Here is an 18,452-nt window from a genome sequence, read left to right as displayed (position 1 = left end):
AAAAACTTTTGCAAGCTGATACGCCTTTTTATATGACGGCAGCCGCGTCCCGAACCTCTTGCAATTCAAAGCAGTCCACCACCATAAAGCGGTACCCTATCTTTTTGCATCACAGTGTGCTCCGAAAATCAGGAATATGCCGATCATTGGCACTTGTGTTTCACAATAAGCTATTGGACAGGTGCCTGGTCGTGTGGCAACGTGCCATCATGCGGACATTTAAATAAATATAGTCGCATTAAAAGTATGTTGTTGCCTGGATACCACGGCTTTGGGATGTCGATCATGGAGAGCTCATACTCACAAACGTACATGCAGGGTAATCACACCTTGAAATTGGATGTTTGATGGTGTTCGTCGCCATGTTTCCATACAGCGGGATACTTCAAAACCTCTACGTGGCCTTGTGTCATACCATTTACGTAGCCTGGCCATGTCAAATCTCTAGTATAGGGTATGCATATAGGAGCACTACGAATGATTCTTAAATGTCTGAAAAGGATAGCAGATTGATTCATTGTTTGATGCTGCTTAATGCCACCTAAGTTAATTTGGGACAATCAACACACCTAGGCTCTTCTTAGAAGAGAACAAACAACATACTACTAGTGAAGACGTCCACCAATTTACCATGTTATCATGCATTACCTCCCCCAGCAATCATTTATCTTCCAATTCTTTCTTTGTGAGCATAGAAATTCAAGCGCCCAATGACACACAACTAAAAGGAAATCATGTTGTCGCCTATCAGTCATATCCCACACCTCTCTTTTATCCTTCCATCATATCTCTTTGACTACTCTACAATCCTAAGCATAGCTTACATGGGCACAGTATCAAGATGGATATTAACCTTGTGCATTAGAGCTGATCGTTGTGGTCATTTTTAGCATTTCTTTCATTGTTGTTATTATGCTTTCGTTGTCGTTGTGGTCGTCATTGTGTTTTTTGATTCTTGTTATGAGGTACAAGATATAGCCATCTATCTTGATGAAGCGCATACCCATATACGTATCCCGTTTCTTTTGATGTAGCTACCTCCCGTGATTCATTTGTGGCTAAATCACTGGTTTTAGACAATGACTGCGCATCCCCAAAACACACAAGTTCTTGCTTTTTTCCTATGGATATGGATCAAATCGCTTTATCCTCGTTCTTGGTATCACACCCATGAAGCATTTTGGATGCATGTAAAACGCCCTCTACTAACATCATTGGAATGCTTAGCGCATGCCTTTATGAAAGACCCTTAAAATCTTCCCTTCCACATCACATGAAATACAGAGGACGCCCAACACGTAGCTCATGATCATTGTAAAATGAATGTCCTTATACTTTTATTTATGCGTATAGCTATGTGCGTGCGTGTGTATACGAAGATGTCGGGGTGGGAGGGTGGGATAAGGAAATCCGATTGAATAGGGCACATCCTGTTCCTTTCTTTATCAACATTTTCAACGTGCTCAAGTGCCTATGAATGACGATCAGCAGCAAGCCCGCTACCTGGAGAGCAAAAAGAGGAATCAGGAGACGTTGGAGCGTATGCAAAGACTAGGCAAGTAGAACGCACGAGTTGGAATGCATGTCAAGCGACACCAGGTTGACGATCGTTGCATAGAACATGAGCTTGCACGTGTCGAAAGCGAGATTCGAGCAAAACAAGTTCGATCGTCACTATTACAATGCTATCAACACCAATGCAACGAATGGATCTCTCAGCAAAAGGCATACCAGCAAATGTTGACCGAGATACAACAGCAGGACCAGGCACGGCGTACGCAACATGGTGATGATGATAATGGCGATGACGATGGCGATAGCCATACGATCCAACAGCTGTGTCAACTTTTGGAACATCGACTCTTGTACAACAACAACGATAGCGATGATAACACCAACGAATCCATCAAAAAATACCTGACATCCATAACAACACATCAAGCATTGGCACGCTTAAGAGATTATTTGGACACGTTACCAATCGAGATACCACCGCCCTCATCACAGCCAGAACAACAAGAAAGAACGCATATCCAACATGAGCGAATATCTCTGGATCAGCTCGTCGAGATACAACAAAAGGAAACAGAGTTAGAACAACGTGTACGGGATCTATCTCACCAAGTGCGTGCACGTGTCAACCATTTTTACCCTGATTCAAACATTCAAGAAGCGCTGTGGTAAGATAAGAGGAAGGATGGAAGTTTTGCTTTGATGCTAAGAGGATACATACCAGGCAATGTATTCGTATGCGAGCCGAAAGCAGAGCAAGTGCCACGGAGCTAAAGTCCTTGAAAGCGATTGCGGATCAACTTGAGAGTGAACTACCTGATGAATTGGAGGAGAAGAGCAACACAATGGATGACCTGATTCATACAGTGGTAAGATATCAAACCGTTCCTGGTTTATGATCGCATTTGGCTAATAAGGTATTATCGCAGGCTGAAAGACAATCTCGAGTAGTACAATTGATGGATGAGAACCGTGATTGCGCAAAAATGATTCGGGATTTTCATGAAGAGGTTTGTTTCAATGTATTACATGTCGTCGATCTTTAAGCTTATACCACGTCTTCTTATTCTAGGATCAAGCGATGAGAAGTGAAGCACAGGAGGAATTAGCAGAAGAATTGGAATCAGTATTGGACGTGTTGACGGGCAGCATTCGCAAGCATGTCGATCTCTTTCATCGTTTACCATTGAAACCAGAAAGGTGGGTTCTCGTAGAGCATGGTTCATCCAGGCTGGTATCATTGACAACAATTATACAGCTACAATGTCATTCCAAAATCCCGTGACAGCACACGTTTAGAGCAAATCAAGGATGCATTACACCCATATCTGAATCCAGTAAGTTGTGGATACCACACTCACGATCATATATACACACATCTCATCTTTCAATCATCACATCGTCGTAGTCAAGATCGGGTCTTATCCAAACTCTCGGTGAGACACTCATGCGAGGTAATCAATAACCATCTTCTTAACCATTATTGAAGCTGATAAAATCATAACACTAGTTGATGCACTTGTACACATGGACCCTCCTGAATCCGATATCCGAGAATCGCTCGAGTCATTAGGTGAGAGGATATGACCTATGTGGAAAACGTTTAATTTACCTTTGGAATGATAGTGGGGGATTGGCATGATGATTTGCATAAACGTGATGTTCGAGTCCCAACGCCGCTTCCCAACGAGGATTCTATTGATGCCATCACACAAGCGGGAGATGCTTTCAAAAGTATGTTTCTTTGGTTGTTGTCATTAGAATAGGATGCTGATCCCCCCTTTTCCACTTTTACAGAACACATCAGATCAAAGCATGGCCTATTCCTCTCACAGCAACGATCCAAAGTTCAAAGTCGACTTCAGCAACTGCAACAAGTGGACAAGGATATACGATCAATCAACAAGATCATCGAGGAAGGAAATCTCGTCAAAGATGGATCCATTGCATTCGATCTCGCCTATCAAGATAAAACGTTCCAAGAATGGCTTGATGCAATCAAGGAAAACCCATAATTACACCTGTTGTCTTTTACTCATTGCATATATCCCATTGTACATCATCATTCATGCATTGTTCATTTGATCATCATTTCTTCTTTATATCATCACAAAATAAAAGCACTATGCGACACGTTCGTAACTCCAGATCCTTGCTCTATTATCACCGGATCCCGTAGCAAACACAGGTCGACCATTAGCAGTTACTGCCACCGAGATCACTATAAACAGCATCTTTAGTCATCAACCCTTATCAATAAACCCCAAAGTTGCATACCTGAATTCTTGTGTCCTTGAAGCATAAGTTGAGCTTGACCTGTCCTTGCATCCCAGAATTGAACAGCACGATCCTTAGAACCAGATACAATCCAACGATCATCAGGTGTACATGCGACTGAGAGAACGAAATCCCTGTGACCTGTCAATGTCATCTTGCAAGGATGTTGACCTTTGCCGCGATCGGTACCAAGCTGCCAAAGTTTGATCGTTTTATCAAGACTGCCACTGACAAGGGTACGTCCATTGCTCATAAATGCGACCGAATACACGCTATCCTTGTGTCCTTCTAGACGTTCCAATGGTTGACCGGTTTGGACATCCCAAACACGCACCATCTTATCCAAACTACCAGCAGCTACCAATCGTCCATCGGGTGATACAGCTACACTTGTGACACCAGGATCCTTTTGCTCTGGATCGGTAATAGGCAATGTATGAATACAACGGCTCTCTTCAATGCTCCAAATGCGCACTGTGCGATCGCCCGAGCCTGATACAACAACGCGACCATCACGGCCGAAATCAAGTGAATAAATATCTTGATTATGACCCAAAAGGCGTGTACGGATCATACGACGAGCAATATCCCAAATCTAATTTCATATAGGTGGGTCCACTTGCACACACGTTTAAAGAGAAGGAATGGGTCCAACACTTACACGAATTTGTTTATCTTCAGCACCCGTTGCAAGGTACATGCCATCAGGGCTGAAACATACCGAACGAATATAAAGATCACCATCTCTTTGTACGCTATCATCCTGAAGAGCACATAATTGTCGTCCTGTAGCCACATCGTAGATGTAAGTGATCCGATTGCATCCTGCTGCCATGTATCTTCCATCATTGCTAAACTTGACGCAGCACACCACACTAGCATGCTCAAGTGAGTGAACAAGATCGACACTAAGATAACGTGGCAATACAGGGCTTGACCTAAATGGCAATAAGCAGTGAGTGGCATGGATCGAATTATAACAAAGGACATGATACATACAAAGCAAACCAATCTTGGCCTTCCATTTTCATGTTTGCAGGGACACTTTGTGGATCAATTTCACATAAAGATGCTGGTGCTGTGGTAGTAGGAGTAGCTGAATGAGGTGGATGAGGCGAAGTAGTGTTGTCCAATTTAGACATGGCACTTGGAGGACGAGCTGGTGGTGGCATAGGAGAAGTATACTGACGTGGATCAGTAGCATCATGTGGTGGTGGTGGAGGAGCTTGTGTTGGTGGTTGTTGTGCTGAAGTGGATGGCGGTGGTGGTGGTGGTTGTTGATGGTGATGGGGTGCTGGTAATGGTGGTGTTCCAGGTATAGCAGCAGTAGCTCCTGACGATGGACCAGTAACACGAGCATATCCGTAACCTCCTAGGAGAATCCGGTTGATCACTTTACCACCACTAAATTTCATTCTTTTATATACCATGTTCCTGCCGAGGATACGGCCCCGGTGCTGGAGATGTAGGCATGCGTCCTCCGTATAATCCTGCTTGTGATGTAGGTGGCGGTGGAGCTATAATAGGATCCCATTTGAGTATACGCATTTGATTATTAAAGGTGGCATTGGTTGGTTACCTTGTGAACTAGATGGTGGATGATGCATAGCAGGAGCTGATCCATTGGGGTAACCAGGATGTTGTTGTTGTTGCTGCTGTGGAGTAGCTGAAGGTGGATAGCCTGGATATGATTGCTGATTGTGATGTGCAGGTGGAGTAGCTAATCCAGGTTGTTGTTGTTGTTGTTGTTGAGCTGTTCTTGGACTATCATGTGGATTGTTCATGATACCACCAAAATAATTTGATCCTCCAGGACCGAGATTGGGTGGAGGGGGAGTAGGTTGATGTTGATGTTGATGATGAACAGGTACATCTCGAGTAGCAGCTGATTGTGTTGTAGGTGGCAACGAAGATGGTGGTTGTTGTGAAGGATGAGCAGGATGAGGTGGTGGTGGTGGTTGTTGCTGAGGATGTGGTTGTCCTCCACGTGCATGTGCTTGTTCAAGTTGTTGTCTTAGTCTAGCGATTTCTTCTTCGTAACTGTTGGTAGGATACGCGTGGATCAAAGATTGATTAATGATGATGAGCCATGAGTTTCCCGCTCTACTCCTTTTTGTAACAGTGCTTGCTCTTCTTCTGTCAAATCCACATCACCACTACCCCCCCCCCTTTTCGCCAACCGAATATCCGATCCTTACTGTTCTTTCAGGCTTTTTTGTGATCTTTCTAGTTCAAGCAGACTCTTTTGAAAATGATTCATCTCTTGCACCTGCGCGTTCACTAGAGAAGAGAAGATAATCAATATAGAGTTGACAACGCGAATAAACGACTTTTACTTTTAAGCTCAAAGTCATCTCGTTGACTTTTACACACGTAAGCTTCTTGAGCAAGTTGATCGAATTCCACGCGGATGGCATCCAGCATTTCGACAATGCGGCTCTGAACCGCAGGCATCATGGGACGATGGTTGTAAACGGACATAAAATCTTTCGAGTGGTGGGGGTGAAGAAGTTGAGTAGGAGTAAGAACGCGAAAGGGAATACAAGTGGCTTACCAAGTGAATATCTTGTTAGGGTATCGGTTACTGGGTTCTGAAAAAGAGGGAGGGGGAGGCGCAGGTTTGGAGGATAAAAAAGTTAACTGGGTTTTGATGATGATGTGGTGGTAAAAGAGAAGGCAAGGTGACACCCGTGCATGTTCCGAACTCGTATCACCACGTCATGGTGTCACCTACCTATTGCAGTGTACCTGAGGAATCTTTTGCTCTCTTCTTATTCGTTGGTTTTTCATCTTCATCCTCTTACGTATTATTATATAGTCTCCTCCTCCTCCCTTTTCCTCCCTGGATACGTATCATGGATACTATATGCATTTTATCTCCATAGCAACCCATTTTGGTCCCTGATCTCTCTTTAAGTTTATGGATTGCATACCTGTCACATCCACCCAAGTGGCTCGAGGTATATAACTTGTGCCACTAAATCCATGCGTATGTGCCATCATGTAGTGTAACTAGCCCTAGTATTTGCTTGTTTCCCAATACTTGCCAACACCAAACATAAACCTTATCCCTTCTATATTCCAAGATTCACATGTAACATCGCATGTATATAAACGATCACATCGGGGGGAGGAAGAAAGAAGAGGGCGTTGTTTATAGATAAAACATAGAATGATTCAAGGATGGTTACACGTGTTTACATCTCACATACACACACATACACAAAAAAAGAGAGATAGAGAAAGAAAGAGAGAGGGAGTTCATCTATCAAAAACCTTTACAACTTGCGGTAGTTTCGTAGGGCGGATTCAACGGCAGCAGCAGCCCATTCTTCAGAATGATGGAAACCTTCCTCGGTACTTGCACGAGCGATAGCTTGTTCGTCATTGTAGCAGGTCAAGACACCAAAGATAACGGGGACACCAGTATCCAACTGCACACGCATAATGCCATGTGTCACAGCATCACAAATGTACTCAAAGTGGGCCGTGCCACCCTTAATGACAATACCAAGGCAAATCACTGCATCAAAGGCACCTGTCTTCTTCTCACCACTGCTGCTGGCTGAGCCTTCCTTCTTGCTAAGTGCGGGAGAACCCAAAAGATCACTGGCAGTAGCGGATGCTTGGGATCGTGACAAATCAATCAATTGCTTGGCAGCCATTGGAAGTTCATATGAACCCGACACAGTGTCCTGGATACATATTAACACACATCATAGTGAGAAAAAAAACAATGATCCATCGCGTCAACGTCCCATGTTTGAAAGAAAAAGACATACCGTGTAAATGTTCTCAGGCAAAACACCGTGTTTTTTGATCAACGTGTCGTATACAACCTTGTACATTTGGTCGACGAGAGCATAGTTCCATCGCGTGTGAACAATGGCAATGCGAAGACCAGAGCCATCGAGCTTGGCAGCAGATTCCTTGACACCCTTTTCAAATGTAGCCATTCGGGAAATATACAATAAAGCAATAAAGAGTATCGCCCACGACCCTCTCTCACATATAAAGCGCGCGCGCTCTCCTCTGCTTACACACCATCCAATAACAAACCACGTCACCAATCAAATCTCGAGATGCCGACTAAGCATCACATAATCACATTTACCATCATCCACATGAAAGTTTTGAAAGCTACGCATCACCACTACCTATCATTCTACACTTCTGCATGTGAGCAAGATCATCAATGATGCATTTTTTTCTAATGATCTCCTATGCGGGGTATATACATGAACTATCTTTGCATACATCATCACTGCATAATGAACGCACCACCATAATCAAGGATGGTGGTTTGACAGTTGGTTGTTTTATCCATTCAATCAAACATTGTGCTCGAGATCAAGAACTTTGTTATTTATATCGATACAACAAACATAAGAAGGAGGGATAATTATATCATCCATCATCTTCTTCTTCTTCTTTTTCTTAATGCGCTACAATGTTATATAGATCACGAGGTTCATAAAGATACTCAAGCAATTCTTTTCCTTAAGGCATATGGATTAGTAGAACGTGTCATGTATTCCCTTGGATCCCGCACTTTTTTACTGCACACATCATTTTCTTTCATAAACAACAAACATGATTGATTACTGCTGATTGAATAAGAGTATGTAATGCCTTTAGACAAATCACGTCTATATGAACGTGTATTGAAACAAGATTATGAATATAAAAACAATGTGCTATGAGAGTTGTTCAATAGGGATGCGGATGAGAAAGCGGTATTGTGAAAGATGAGCGTCTAGGCGGAAATGTTGTATGCTTGTCGCACACCAGCATTCGATTTCATATCCCAAATGTGGATCTTGCCTTCCGATCCAGAGATAGCAAGCTCCATGGCTTCATCAGGACAAAACTTGGCACTGAAAACGTGACCCTATCATAAAAGAATCCCTGTAAGCCGCCATCCTACCCATTTGCATATCCACACAATAACTTACCAATTCAAAGTTTCTGCTAGATACCATGCTAGGTCGATTATCGGTCGTGTTCCACACCTTGACAAGCTTGTCTGTGCTACCAGTAGCAATACAATTGGGCACCACGGGATTGACATCAAGTGCGCTCACAGCACCATCATGAGCTTGGAGGGTAAAGATAGCTTTGCCACCTGCACCATTGGCAACCACACGAACATCATAGTACTGCACCATACCATTCTCCATGGCAAGATAAAAATTGGTGGGGTTGTGAGGATCCCAAACAATCGATTCGACATCACTCTCAATCGTCCAACGGGTCACGTTATCGGGAGATCGTGCATCCAAAACACAAATTGACTTGTCGTAACCACCCGACACAAATGCAGTTGCCTCGACAGGATTCCATGCGACGGCTTGAACCTTGTCATTGTGATGGCTGTATGATTGTACACATGTCGCGTTGTTCAAATCCCAAAGCTTGACAGTGGTGTCTGCAGAGGATGAAAGCAAAAAGTTTCTATGCATGTTGTCAGCTTATACATTCTACTCCCCCTCCTTCTCAATTGAAATTCTTACCTGTGTTGCTTATTCCATGAGAGATCCATAACAGCATCGACGTGATAATTGCTATTGGCCTTTTTGGACTTTTTCTTTTTGGGCTTTGCACCAGCAGTAGCAGGATTGGAGCTACCCAAGATGGCCTGGGGCAACATAGCATCCACCATATCCACATTCCAAATCTCAATATCAGGTTCAAAGGTACCAACAGCCACGTAGTTGCCACTGCCTTCTTGACCAGCCTTGTCACCGGTATGGAAATCGAGCCACTCGAGGCACAATGGGAATGATGGCAACATGACATCGTGGTGCACATACAAGTTGTTCTCCTCACGTTCATAGACATAGACTTCCAATTGCGAAACATCATCCTCGGTCTTGACGGCCAACATCATGTTGTCGGTTGGAAGGACACGCATCTCCTCCATTTCCTCAGCTTCATCGTCTTCGTTCTTGAGTGTGATATAAGGATCATCCTCCTCATTCTGATAGTATGCGAGATCCTTTCTATTCATGAATTTGCCAGGCTCTAATGACAATGATGATCCATGTTAATATCCTCCTTCACCTACATCCCATCGCCTTTTGCATATAACGCACCTGCTTCAGCTTCAGCGATATCCTCTGTTTCCAAATCATATTCTCGCATGTCGTTATCCTTCTCGTGAACAGCACTACACGAATACAATGAGCCTCTTTTACCATACGACCATTCACGCCGTGATCAACTTACTCTTCATTTTCACTGTCGTCGCTATCAATGTCCATATCGCCTCCCTTTTGAGCATTGGCAAGGTCGACCTTAGCTTCACCAAGACGATCGGCAGCGATTTTGCCAATCTTTTCGAGTTCTGATTCGTCGAGCTTGTACTTTTCAGGCTGTTCGGCAGCAACACCTTTGCGGATCCACTGAATGGCCGAGATCATGTTGGGTAGTGTATGTCAAAAAAAGACGCTTGCAAGCGAGAGGAAGAGGACCGACACAAAAATGCAGAGAACTTTTTCGTTGTCAGCCAATACACCCGCCACAACAAGAAGGTGTATCGTTCCATATCACACACACACACACATCCCCCACTCAAAATCAAATGGTACTGCTGTGATGGTTCTATCTTGAGATGCTATGCACAAAAAGTAGCCTCATTATCACCAAGAATCATGTCGCATTCTTTTACCCCTTGTCAACAAGCAGCTTAATATAGTAGTAAGAATCGATGTCTCATTGTGCATCAATAAATGAATCATTGTTAAGGGAAGCAAACTTGAGTTTGAGATATACAAAAAGTTGATGTGCTGCGAATACTATGAAAATATGATATACACCAGCAAACCTACGTAGCATTCAATATAGGCTTTTCAATATACCGGCTGTGATGATCATCTCAGGTAGTACTAAAGACGAGGATATCATCGATCAGCGCTGTCCCAATCTTACTACCTTATTATTATGCTGCAACACGCCAAGGACATGTATGGATGAATAACCCATTGCTGGATGTGGTATAGATAGCAGCCCTCAACCAGCAGTAGATGCATCTATAGCAACAACGAGCTGCTACACGTGCAATTCACTATCCAACAGCACATGTACCCTCCCCCCATGTGATTACAGCGAGCAAGAATCGGGTAGATTGGATGTATTACGTGAACACAGTCATTGATGTGTTTATGCAAGATTCTCTTGATTGGGAATGCATCTCACGGAAACGAAAAGGAACGTGCACTGTTGCACAAAGAACACACAGCAATAATCTTGCTACATAGAACAAAGAAAACCGGAAATAACAAAGCGACACCGAGCCTCATCCAAGAATCATGTCTTTTTTCACACCTCTTCCCCACGCAATAAGGTTTTCCACGTGTAAAGGCGATCCTTAATAGCATCATATGGTGACGATGAGAAAATGTGGATCGTATTAGTAGTATTAGAATTGTTGTAATGACCATGTGGATTATGCTGCAGCCGATAAGAAGAATGTGGAGAATGATGTCAAGAGAAGCAGTGATGACGCATTTGGGTCTAGCCCCAGGCTGCATTGTTAATGAGATAGCAGTGGATGGCTGCTTGTTGTGATATGGATTGTTGTAGTAGTGCTGCTGTTGTTTGGTTGCCCGAAGCAACGGTAACCCTAGAAATAGCATGGTTCTATGATTTAGCCCGTGCTTTCGTGTAACCGACCACCCATAGTAGGACGAGAACGATGCAACAAATAGGCAAGTATACAAGAATAAAGAGGGTGTGTGTGCGTGTGTGTAGTGTTGTAAGCAGTACAATGCACATTGAAATGTTTTGCATGTGCCATGAGCAATGAAAAAGGTGCTGTTTACGTAAATGGTACTTGCACACACAGACACAAACACTTGTTCCCCGCTCAGCAGGCGATCGATACCTTTTCCAGAAACACCCGTATGTACACCACGACCATGTATTACATGCATTCCCTCTATAACAATACCATCCCGTCATCTCCTGCTGCTGAGAATTTGTAAGATTAGCCAATGTGTGTGGGTGTGTGCAAAGTCTCAATGATCATGGGAGATAGTTTGCAACCATGAGAAAAAGGGGCAAGGGCCCCCCCAGAAAGAGGAAATTGACCCGATGACTGCAAGACGCGATCAACTAATCACTGTTGTGGAACAGCTCTCGTGGTTATGCACCAAAGAAATAAGCTCATCCACTCACATGAACACTGTACAAGAGTTGGGGACACAACACACAACAGCTTGGGTTTTTTTCGTGCCTTCTCATTATCATGGGTTGTTGCTCCATGTGTGTATGCACGTTCACTTGAACTTTTTCATTCATGCAGCTAATGCGTAAAAGTGTAGCGTACGATAGATCCCGATCGTGGTTGCACTTTCCTTTTCAAAAAAAGAATACCCGGTACCCCATGCGGCTTATGCAAAGGTATATGCACACATTAGGAGGTACATGTTGATGACCGATATGCCTCGCACCCTCTATTTGCTATCAGAAAGTGAGCAAAGGAAGCTATATTATTAATTGCCGCCGCGATTGCTCCCTCCCAGTGCTATAATTAATCCTCGTACCTGATAGTGTTATCAGCTAAAAAGGTTATTTCCCTTTATGATGATAGGGACAAGCTTATCACCACCAATGTCAATAAAAATTTATGAAAAGAAATTTTGGAACCCTTCAATTCTTTGAGTTTCTTGGAAGATTATGTCCACGTGTGTGTTCGTTGCAGTAATGAGAAAAAAAGATCTACATCGATACCGAGCAAAAAGGTAACGCACTTTCTGCATTGGGTGGTAGTATGTCATTGCTTGTCGTCATAGCATACATCATATACACATACCGTCGTCATCGATACAAAAGTTCGCATAACACAAGATACAATGATGCTAAATTCCATGGAATGAGGTACATGGGATAAGGATGTGAGTGTCAAAGGGTGAATGTTGATGCGCTGGATGACCCAAGTATGGCATACCAACAATAATGGACACTATCAAGCAGCCATCAGTGGGGCCACGTGAGCTGATTGCATACATCCGATTGCTTACCAAGATGCAGTATCCATGCTAATCTATGGCACACACATACATACATACACACACACTCACCAATGCGCTCATTATGCAAAATAGCCGCCATCCGGGTATACGGACCTGACAATGAGAGCAGCAATTTTTGGATCGAGAACACACACACATACATGCCTTGTGGACCAAAGAAAAAAAGGAAGCACAAACCAAACTGAATATGTTTATCGTGAGTTATCTTTGGAGGTGTGCAACAGCACTGTTGCACCGTGAGATGATCACGGGGCCATGTCTCGAGCAAGCCCGAGCCAAGGTGCACATTCCATCGTTCCCGCCAAAAACGCTGTTGTGATCCCTGCTCATGTCGCACCTCGAATCATGATCATTGTGCAACCTAGTACAGTCTTCTGCTCTTTTGCTCCTCCCTTTTTTTTGTACTCATTTCGATCGATGGTGTGTGTGTCGGCTGTACCGAATAAATAGATCGTCTTTCAAGACAAACCACCGCTTTCTCCCCAATCATCTCTTTCTCCTTTTTTTTTCTTACTCCACATAACAATGAATCACGCTGCAGCCACTTTTGTCAATACCAAGACCCAAGCTACTGGTGCAGAATCTACTACTACCCATGTCTGCAACGGCCGTGGAAGAAGCTATTGCTTGGTTCATCGCCGATACTTTGAAACTAGCTGGTGTCCTGATTGCAGCCGCACGACTTGTAAGTCATCTTCACAAGAAGCAAATGTATGTACAATGATGATTAACCTTTGGGTCTTTATTAGTTGCTCGTTAAGCAAATTGCATGCTACATTTAATCTTTTATCTCTTTCTCGCTCTCTAAAGAAACAAGCCACGCATTATAGACTCTCCTCACGCTTACCACAACACATACCTCCTCATCAAGACATCTTTTACCAAAAAAAAGCCAGAAACGAAAAAAGCAGGTGCCTGTTATTTGCTATGCTCAAAAAATTGTATATGCCACCAATTTACCCCCTCCATGATACCTATAACCCGCTCTATTAACCATTAATAACAATATATAAAATCTACGTCGATCGTGTGAAACGTCCTTTATTCTCAATCCTTTTTCGTTGTGTCCTCTGTTCGTTTCTCAAGAACCTTATCCACCAAACCAAAATTCATTGCTTCCTCCGCCGTCATGAAATAGTCGCGTTCCATCATTTTTTCTGTACACCCATGGCGGGGAAAAAAAAAGGAACGCACGGGTCAATACATTCAGTATACTCATTTTCAACCCACCCACCCACATACACACACTTACCAATTGCTTCAAGATCACGTATGCCCGTATGCTTTTGGAATATCCTATTGAGACGTTCACGAACACGCAAGATTTCACGTGCATGGATGGCAATATCGGATGCTTGACCAGCAGCGCCCCCTGAAGGTTGGTGGATCATGATAGACGAATTCGGCAATGCATAACGTTTGCCCGGTTCACCTATTTTCGAAAAGCAAGGTTTGGTTCGTATCATTCCGATTCCATGACCACCAACCCTTTCAAAAACACCCGGATTGGTATATACAACATACCTGCTGCTAGCAATAAGGATCCCATCGAGCATGCTTGACCGTTGCACAAAGTGGATACAGGCGACCGAATATACTGCAAGTTTGTTTTAGCTTTTCTAGAATCATGCCGGCATTTGCATCTCATCAATCCTCTCCCTAAAATGTTATACCTGCATCTGTAAATTAGAGTTAGCTTTTGCATTAAAGATGGAGATCCAAAGTAGCAATAATAGTAGTAGTAGTAACACACTTACTGTATCATAAATGGCCATACCAGCGGTGACACTACCACCAGGTGAATTGATGTAGAGACTAATGGGCTTCTCGGGGTTCTCGGCCTCTAGGAAAAGGAGCTGTGCCACGATCACTGCTGCAACATTATCATCCACCTGCATCCATGTACGGATAAACGCAATGTTAGTTGCCTGGAACGTGCTGTCCCCTTCCCTTCATCCATCATCCTACCTGACCATTCAAACAAATGATACGCTCTTTCAACAATCTTGAGAAAATGTCATATGACCTTTCACCACGTCCCTGTTATCCAACAATATGAAATGAGTCAAGTGCCCTCGTATGCCCATGACTCTTTTTTACCGTTTGCTCGACAACAAAGGGAATCAAGGCTTGTGCATGCATGAATTGTCTCTTGGGTTGAGTCCATTGTCTTGCGTGACAAAAGATGGAGGCGGTGGGTCGAAATCGGCTGGTAAACATGAGCAGTAGCGAGAGTGAAAAGGAACAAGTGAACGTCGGCTACATCGACACTGACGCGTTCTTCGTATGCAATCTCCGCAGTGCGACCTATGCTTACTGCATGAATATGAAAGACGCTTCTTATGCATTCCCCATCCCCAATAACAAGATCAACAACAACAAAAGACGATGATAAAGATTCGGTATCAAATGCGCGATAGTATACATGAATGCTTTTTATGAATTGCCACTCTTCAATAAATCTAAAAAGTTGGATTTGGACATCGTAGACACTATCAAAACAAGCATCCCGTTAATATCATCTCATTTGCTTCGCTATTTGCCAATGTCTTACCATTCTTTGCCTTTTCCAAAGCTGATGATGCCTTGCGATATTCTTGTACCTCTGATACAGCGTGCTCGGTTGTCTTTTGTTGGATACGTACTGCATTGAATAACTTGACCACTAATGGTTGCCATGTCAATCACCTTTGCCATTCCTGCCATCTCATCAATACACATACCACCACGAGTGGCCACCTTTCGTAACCGCTTTTCGTATTCGAATGTTGTATAATCTGGAATCACATGACCCTTTTCCTTGAGCGCCTTCTTTTCAGCAGCCAACACTTTGCGTGCCTTGTATTCCAACTTTTCCTCCTCGATCTTGCGTTCAGTGCCTTTGGACCGTGCCATGATGGGTTGCTATGCAACATGATGAATACAAGATCCCTATCCATGATACCCATTCACTTTGACCTACCTTTTTATCCGTTCCCTTCAATTGACTTGCAAGAATCTTGGTCATTGCATCTGAAAATGCTTCTTTGCTTTGCTTCTTTGCTTTGTTCGGTTTGCTCTCTATCATCCACAAGGATCAGCATATCGCACAACCCTTCCTGGTAGCATCAAAACTACCCGAAGCTATCCTTTACCTGTGATCTCATCGTCATCAAACTCATCGTCGTCGTCTAGCTCGGATCCACTGTCACCTTGGGATTCCTCTCCACTTTCCTCTTCTGAATCGTCAAAGGCAACCTCGTCTTCGAAATCAAACTTGTCATTGTCAGAATCGCTGTGTGCGCTGTCGTTCTCGACGATTTCCTCGTGCTTTCTCTTGGGCATAATGTGAAGTGTATTATGTGTGGGTGAGTGGTAAGTGTCGGATATGTGAAAGAGATAAGTGGTTCTTGAAATGGAAAAGCCACCCTTCTTCGTACTCAATGTCAGGTGACTTGCACACACAGCCAACCATTTGTTGTCAATCATGCTGTTCAACCTGCCTATCCATGATCCATCAGCCTCTCCTATCAAACGATGCCAGTCTCTAGCCGCTGTATGTTGTGAAGAAATTCTGGATCCAAGATGACTTTTTCCCTATGACTGGTAAATGCACACCAAGACCATCAATGAGTTTCCTTCGGACACACAACAAATGTCACCTCCCATCCCAGAGGATATCGCTAGCCATCAACTCTATCACTATTTATTACATAGCATAAGGAAACAATGAATCATCTTTATCTCGTTTAACAATAAGACCATGCCATCATCCCAAAACAGAAAGCTGCATAGGCAACGCTAGTGTCATTGTTGTAATAAAATGATGAAGCCTGGCTACTCGCCATTGAAATTCTCGCATGACTTGTCATTATTGGTGGATGATTGATGATGCTCCAAACTTTTTGTCCGGCACATCCATGTGTGGGTGTATCACAATGATATGGTGAGGGGATTTGCATTCATATTCCCTTCATACTTTGATTGGTATTATCAATGTTTACTGCTAAAAATAGATACATTTGGCATGTGTATGTATGTGTGGTGGTTGAATGAATGACACATACTTTATACTAGCCTCTCCTTAAGCTGGCGATAAGGCGTAACTTAAAAAGTGCGATGAGGCATAAATCACTCATCATTGCACCATCCTCCATATACCTCGGTCTTATAGTCCACATGCAATAGCCTTATATACTTAATAGTAGTGATGAAGAATAAGCACGTTGCACAGAAAGTGATTCACAAGGAGTGATATTCCATCCATCCAAGGCAGCCGTTGAGCACACCATCGCCATCACCATTGTGGTTGTTGATTGAAACAGATGTTAAAATCACAAGCTAGAATGCCAGCCTTCTAAACATCAAGCATGTTGTTCGAACGATAATCAAATCCATCATAGCTTGGTCGTGCAACTTAAGCATGTCAAACATGCAGCAACGTCCGTGTGGGGGGAATGGTCTGTGCACGTCCAATTTTCATCTCCGCGATCCGTTTACATTTGACATCCACCATCAATCCTCGTTTTCATTATGCAGCACGACCCCGATCCATTGTCTTGTAATTCTTTCAATCAATACGAGGATAACATAGGGCATTTGATTTCATATAAATCGGGGCTATTGTTGCTGAGATACAGCCGTCATTGGTATCCATGCCAACAATGATGTCGTTCCTGAAACTTCATACTTTATTCCTTCTTCACAACCATAGCTATTGATAATACACGATACGTTTTATTATTATCGTAAAGAACTACTTTCACCGATCAAGTTGCAACGCTGAAGACCCATAATTTCCTTTGTAGGGTATACCACCAGTGTCCACGACTGGAGAGAGGTGAATACGAGAACGACTTGTGCTTTGTGGACGTCGAGTGGAACACCTTGTTGATAACCGGGCACACCTCAGCTTTACGTTTGTTGCGAATCACTTAACGCATGTGCCTCTTCCATTGAGGTAGTCTCTGTAGACGATTTCAAACGAGATCTAGTGTAGCAATTCCAAAAGTAAACCGATCGCTGCCAATGCAACGAATCCCGATCGCAAGTTAGAACGCGATCATTGGAACGTTCCACACGTGTACGCAAGTTAAAGACAAAGAAAGTGAAGATCACAAGGAAAACAATAAGAAGTGGAAGACGTCTTTATAGCCTTTATAGAATACTCAACGTGTTACTACTTTGATAAACAACAATACACAATACATATATACTAGTCTAAAGTAATAGCCATGTCCTTGTAGACGTTTCTTGTAGAGGCTCAAGTTGTTATGTAACGGCTCAGACGAGGACGAATATTCATTCATGATGGCTATCAGCGGTAGCAGTGTTTTTGTCATCATTGCCTAACAAACAGGCGCCATTACGTCGTAGAAGCCTTGTCATATCTTGTCCTTGTTCCTATGAGCTAAAGGCATAAAGTGAATGAAAGACACGTCTGAAAATCAAGTGAGAAAGAGCAACTTACAAAAAAAAAGAGGTGAGAGGAGCGTGAAGAAGAGAAGAGGAAAAGAGGGCCATTTTATAGCTGCGCACCGCAGCCAACCCCCATTTCGAATCCCCGCCCCTACAACCACCACCACCACCACCACCACACACGCGCGCACGCTTACACGCAGACGCATACACCTCATTACTGACATTCCA

At 43.3% G+C, this 18,452-nt stretch overlaps 6 protein-coding genes across 6 annotated transcripts; 1 reads left to right on the top strand and 5 right to left on the bottom strand.

Annotated features, from left to right (window-relative positions):
• Nucleotides 1-1,473: 1,473 nt before the first annotated feature.
• On the top strand, nucleotides 1,474-3,527 carry O0I10_005255 (uncharacterized protein; the record flags this gene model as incomplete). The annotated part of the gene is made up of 10 exons (XM_058485300.1): nucleotides 1,474-1,540; nucleotides 1,619-2,180; nucleotides 2,237-2,381; nucleotides 2,442-2,522; nucleotides 2,585-2,712; nucleotides 2,771-2,849; nucleotides 2,921-2,966; nucleotides 3,023-3,085; nucleotides 3,139-3,246; nucleotides 3,310-3,527. The coding sequence occupies 10 exons, from the start codon at nucleotides 1,474-1,476 to the stop codon at nucleotides 3,525-3,527; spliced, it is 1,497 nt and encodes a 498-aa protein (XP_058343786.1).
• Nucleotides 3,528-3,635: 108 nt separating this feature from the next.
• O0I10_005254 (uncharacterized protein) lies at nucleotides 3,636-6,270 on the bottom strand (the record flags this gene model as incomplete). The annotated part of the gene is made up of 8 exons (XM_058485299.1): nucleotides 3,636-3,733; nucleotides 3,790-4,384; nucleotides 4,451-4,727; nucleotides 4,789-5,161; nucleotides 5,217-5,306; nucleotides 5,369-5,829; nucleotides 5,988-6,069; nucleotides 6,126-6,270. 8 exons carry the CDS (start codon nucleotides 6,268-6,270, stop codon nucleotides 3,636-3,638), a joined length of 2,121 nt encoding a protein of 706 aa, XP_058343785.1.
• Nucleotides 6,271-7,067: 797 nt separating this feature from the next.
• Nucleotides 7,068-7,745, bottom strand: O0I10_005253 (6,7-dimethyl-8-ribityllumazine synthase; the record flags this gene model as incomplete). Its single annotated transcript, XM_058485298.1, has 2 exons — nucleotides 7,068-7,484; nucleotides 7,572-7,745. The coding sequence occupies 2 exons, from the start codon at nucleotides 7,743-7,745 to the stop codon at nucleotides 7,068-7,070; spliced, it is 591 nt and encodes a 196-aa protein (XP_058343784.1).
• An 800-nt stretch (nucleotides 7,746-8,545) lies between these two features.
• On the bottom strand, nucleotides 8,546-10,211 carry O0I10_005252 (uncharacterized protein; the record flags this gene model as incomplete). The annotated part of the gene is made up of 5 exons (XM_058485297.1): nucleotides 8,546-8,680; nucleotides 8,745-9,243; nucleotides 9,303-9,813; nucleotides 9,885-9,958; nucleotides 10,018-10,211. The coding sequence occupies 5 exons, from the start codon at nucleotides 10,209-10,211 to the stop codon at nucleotides 8,546-8,548; spliced, it is 1,413 nt and encodes a 470-aa protein (XP_058343783.1).
• A 3,660-nt stretch (nucleotides 10,212-13,871) lies between these two features.
• Nucleotides 13,872-15,044, bottom strand: O0I10_005251 (ATP-dependent Clp protease proteolytic subunit; the record flags this gene model as incomplete). Its single annotated transcript, XM_058485296.1, has 7 exons — nucleotides 13,872-13,981; nucleotides 14,077-14,256; nucleotides 14,349-14,421; nucleotides 14,498-14,503; nucleotides 14,582-14,716; nucleotides 14,793-14,864; nucleotides 14,925-15,044. The coding sequence occupies 7 exons, from the start codon at nucleotides 15,042-15,044 to the stop codon at nucleotides 13,872-13,874; spliced, it is 696 nt and encodes a 231-aa protein (XP_058343782.1).
• A 216-nt stretch (nucleotides 15,045-15,260) lies between these two features.
• Nucleotides 15,261-16,148, bottom strand: O0I10_005250 (uncharacterized protein; the record flags this gene model as incomplete). The annotated part of the gene is made up of 5 exons (XM_058485295.1): nucleotides 15,261-15,316; nucleotides 15,379-15,489; nucleotides 15,548-15,728; nucleotides 15,787-15,884; nucleotides 15,959-16,148. 5 exons carry the CDS (start codon nucleotides 16,146-16,148, stop codon nucleotides 15,261-15,263), a joined length of 636 nt encoding a protein of 211 aa, XP_058343781.1.
• Nucleotides 16,149-18,452: the final 2,304 nt, after the last annotated feature.

Source organism: Lichtheimia ornata (assembly GCF_029851405.1).
Source record: "Lichtheimia ornata isolate CBS 291.66 chromosome Unknown scaffold00021, whole genome shotgun sequence".
NCBI classification, from domain to species: Eukaryota; Fungi; Mucoromycota; class Mucoromycetes; order Mucorales; family Lichtheimiaceae; genus Lichtheimia; species Lichtheimia ornata.
The sequence above is the reverse complement of the archived record's forward strand: the minus strand, read 5'-3'. Positions and strand labels throughout refer to the sequence as shown.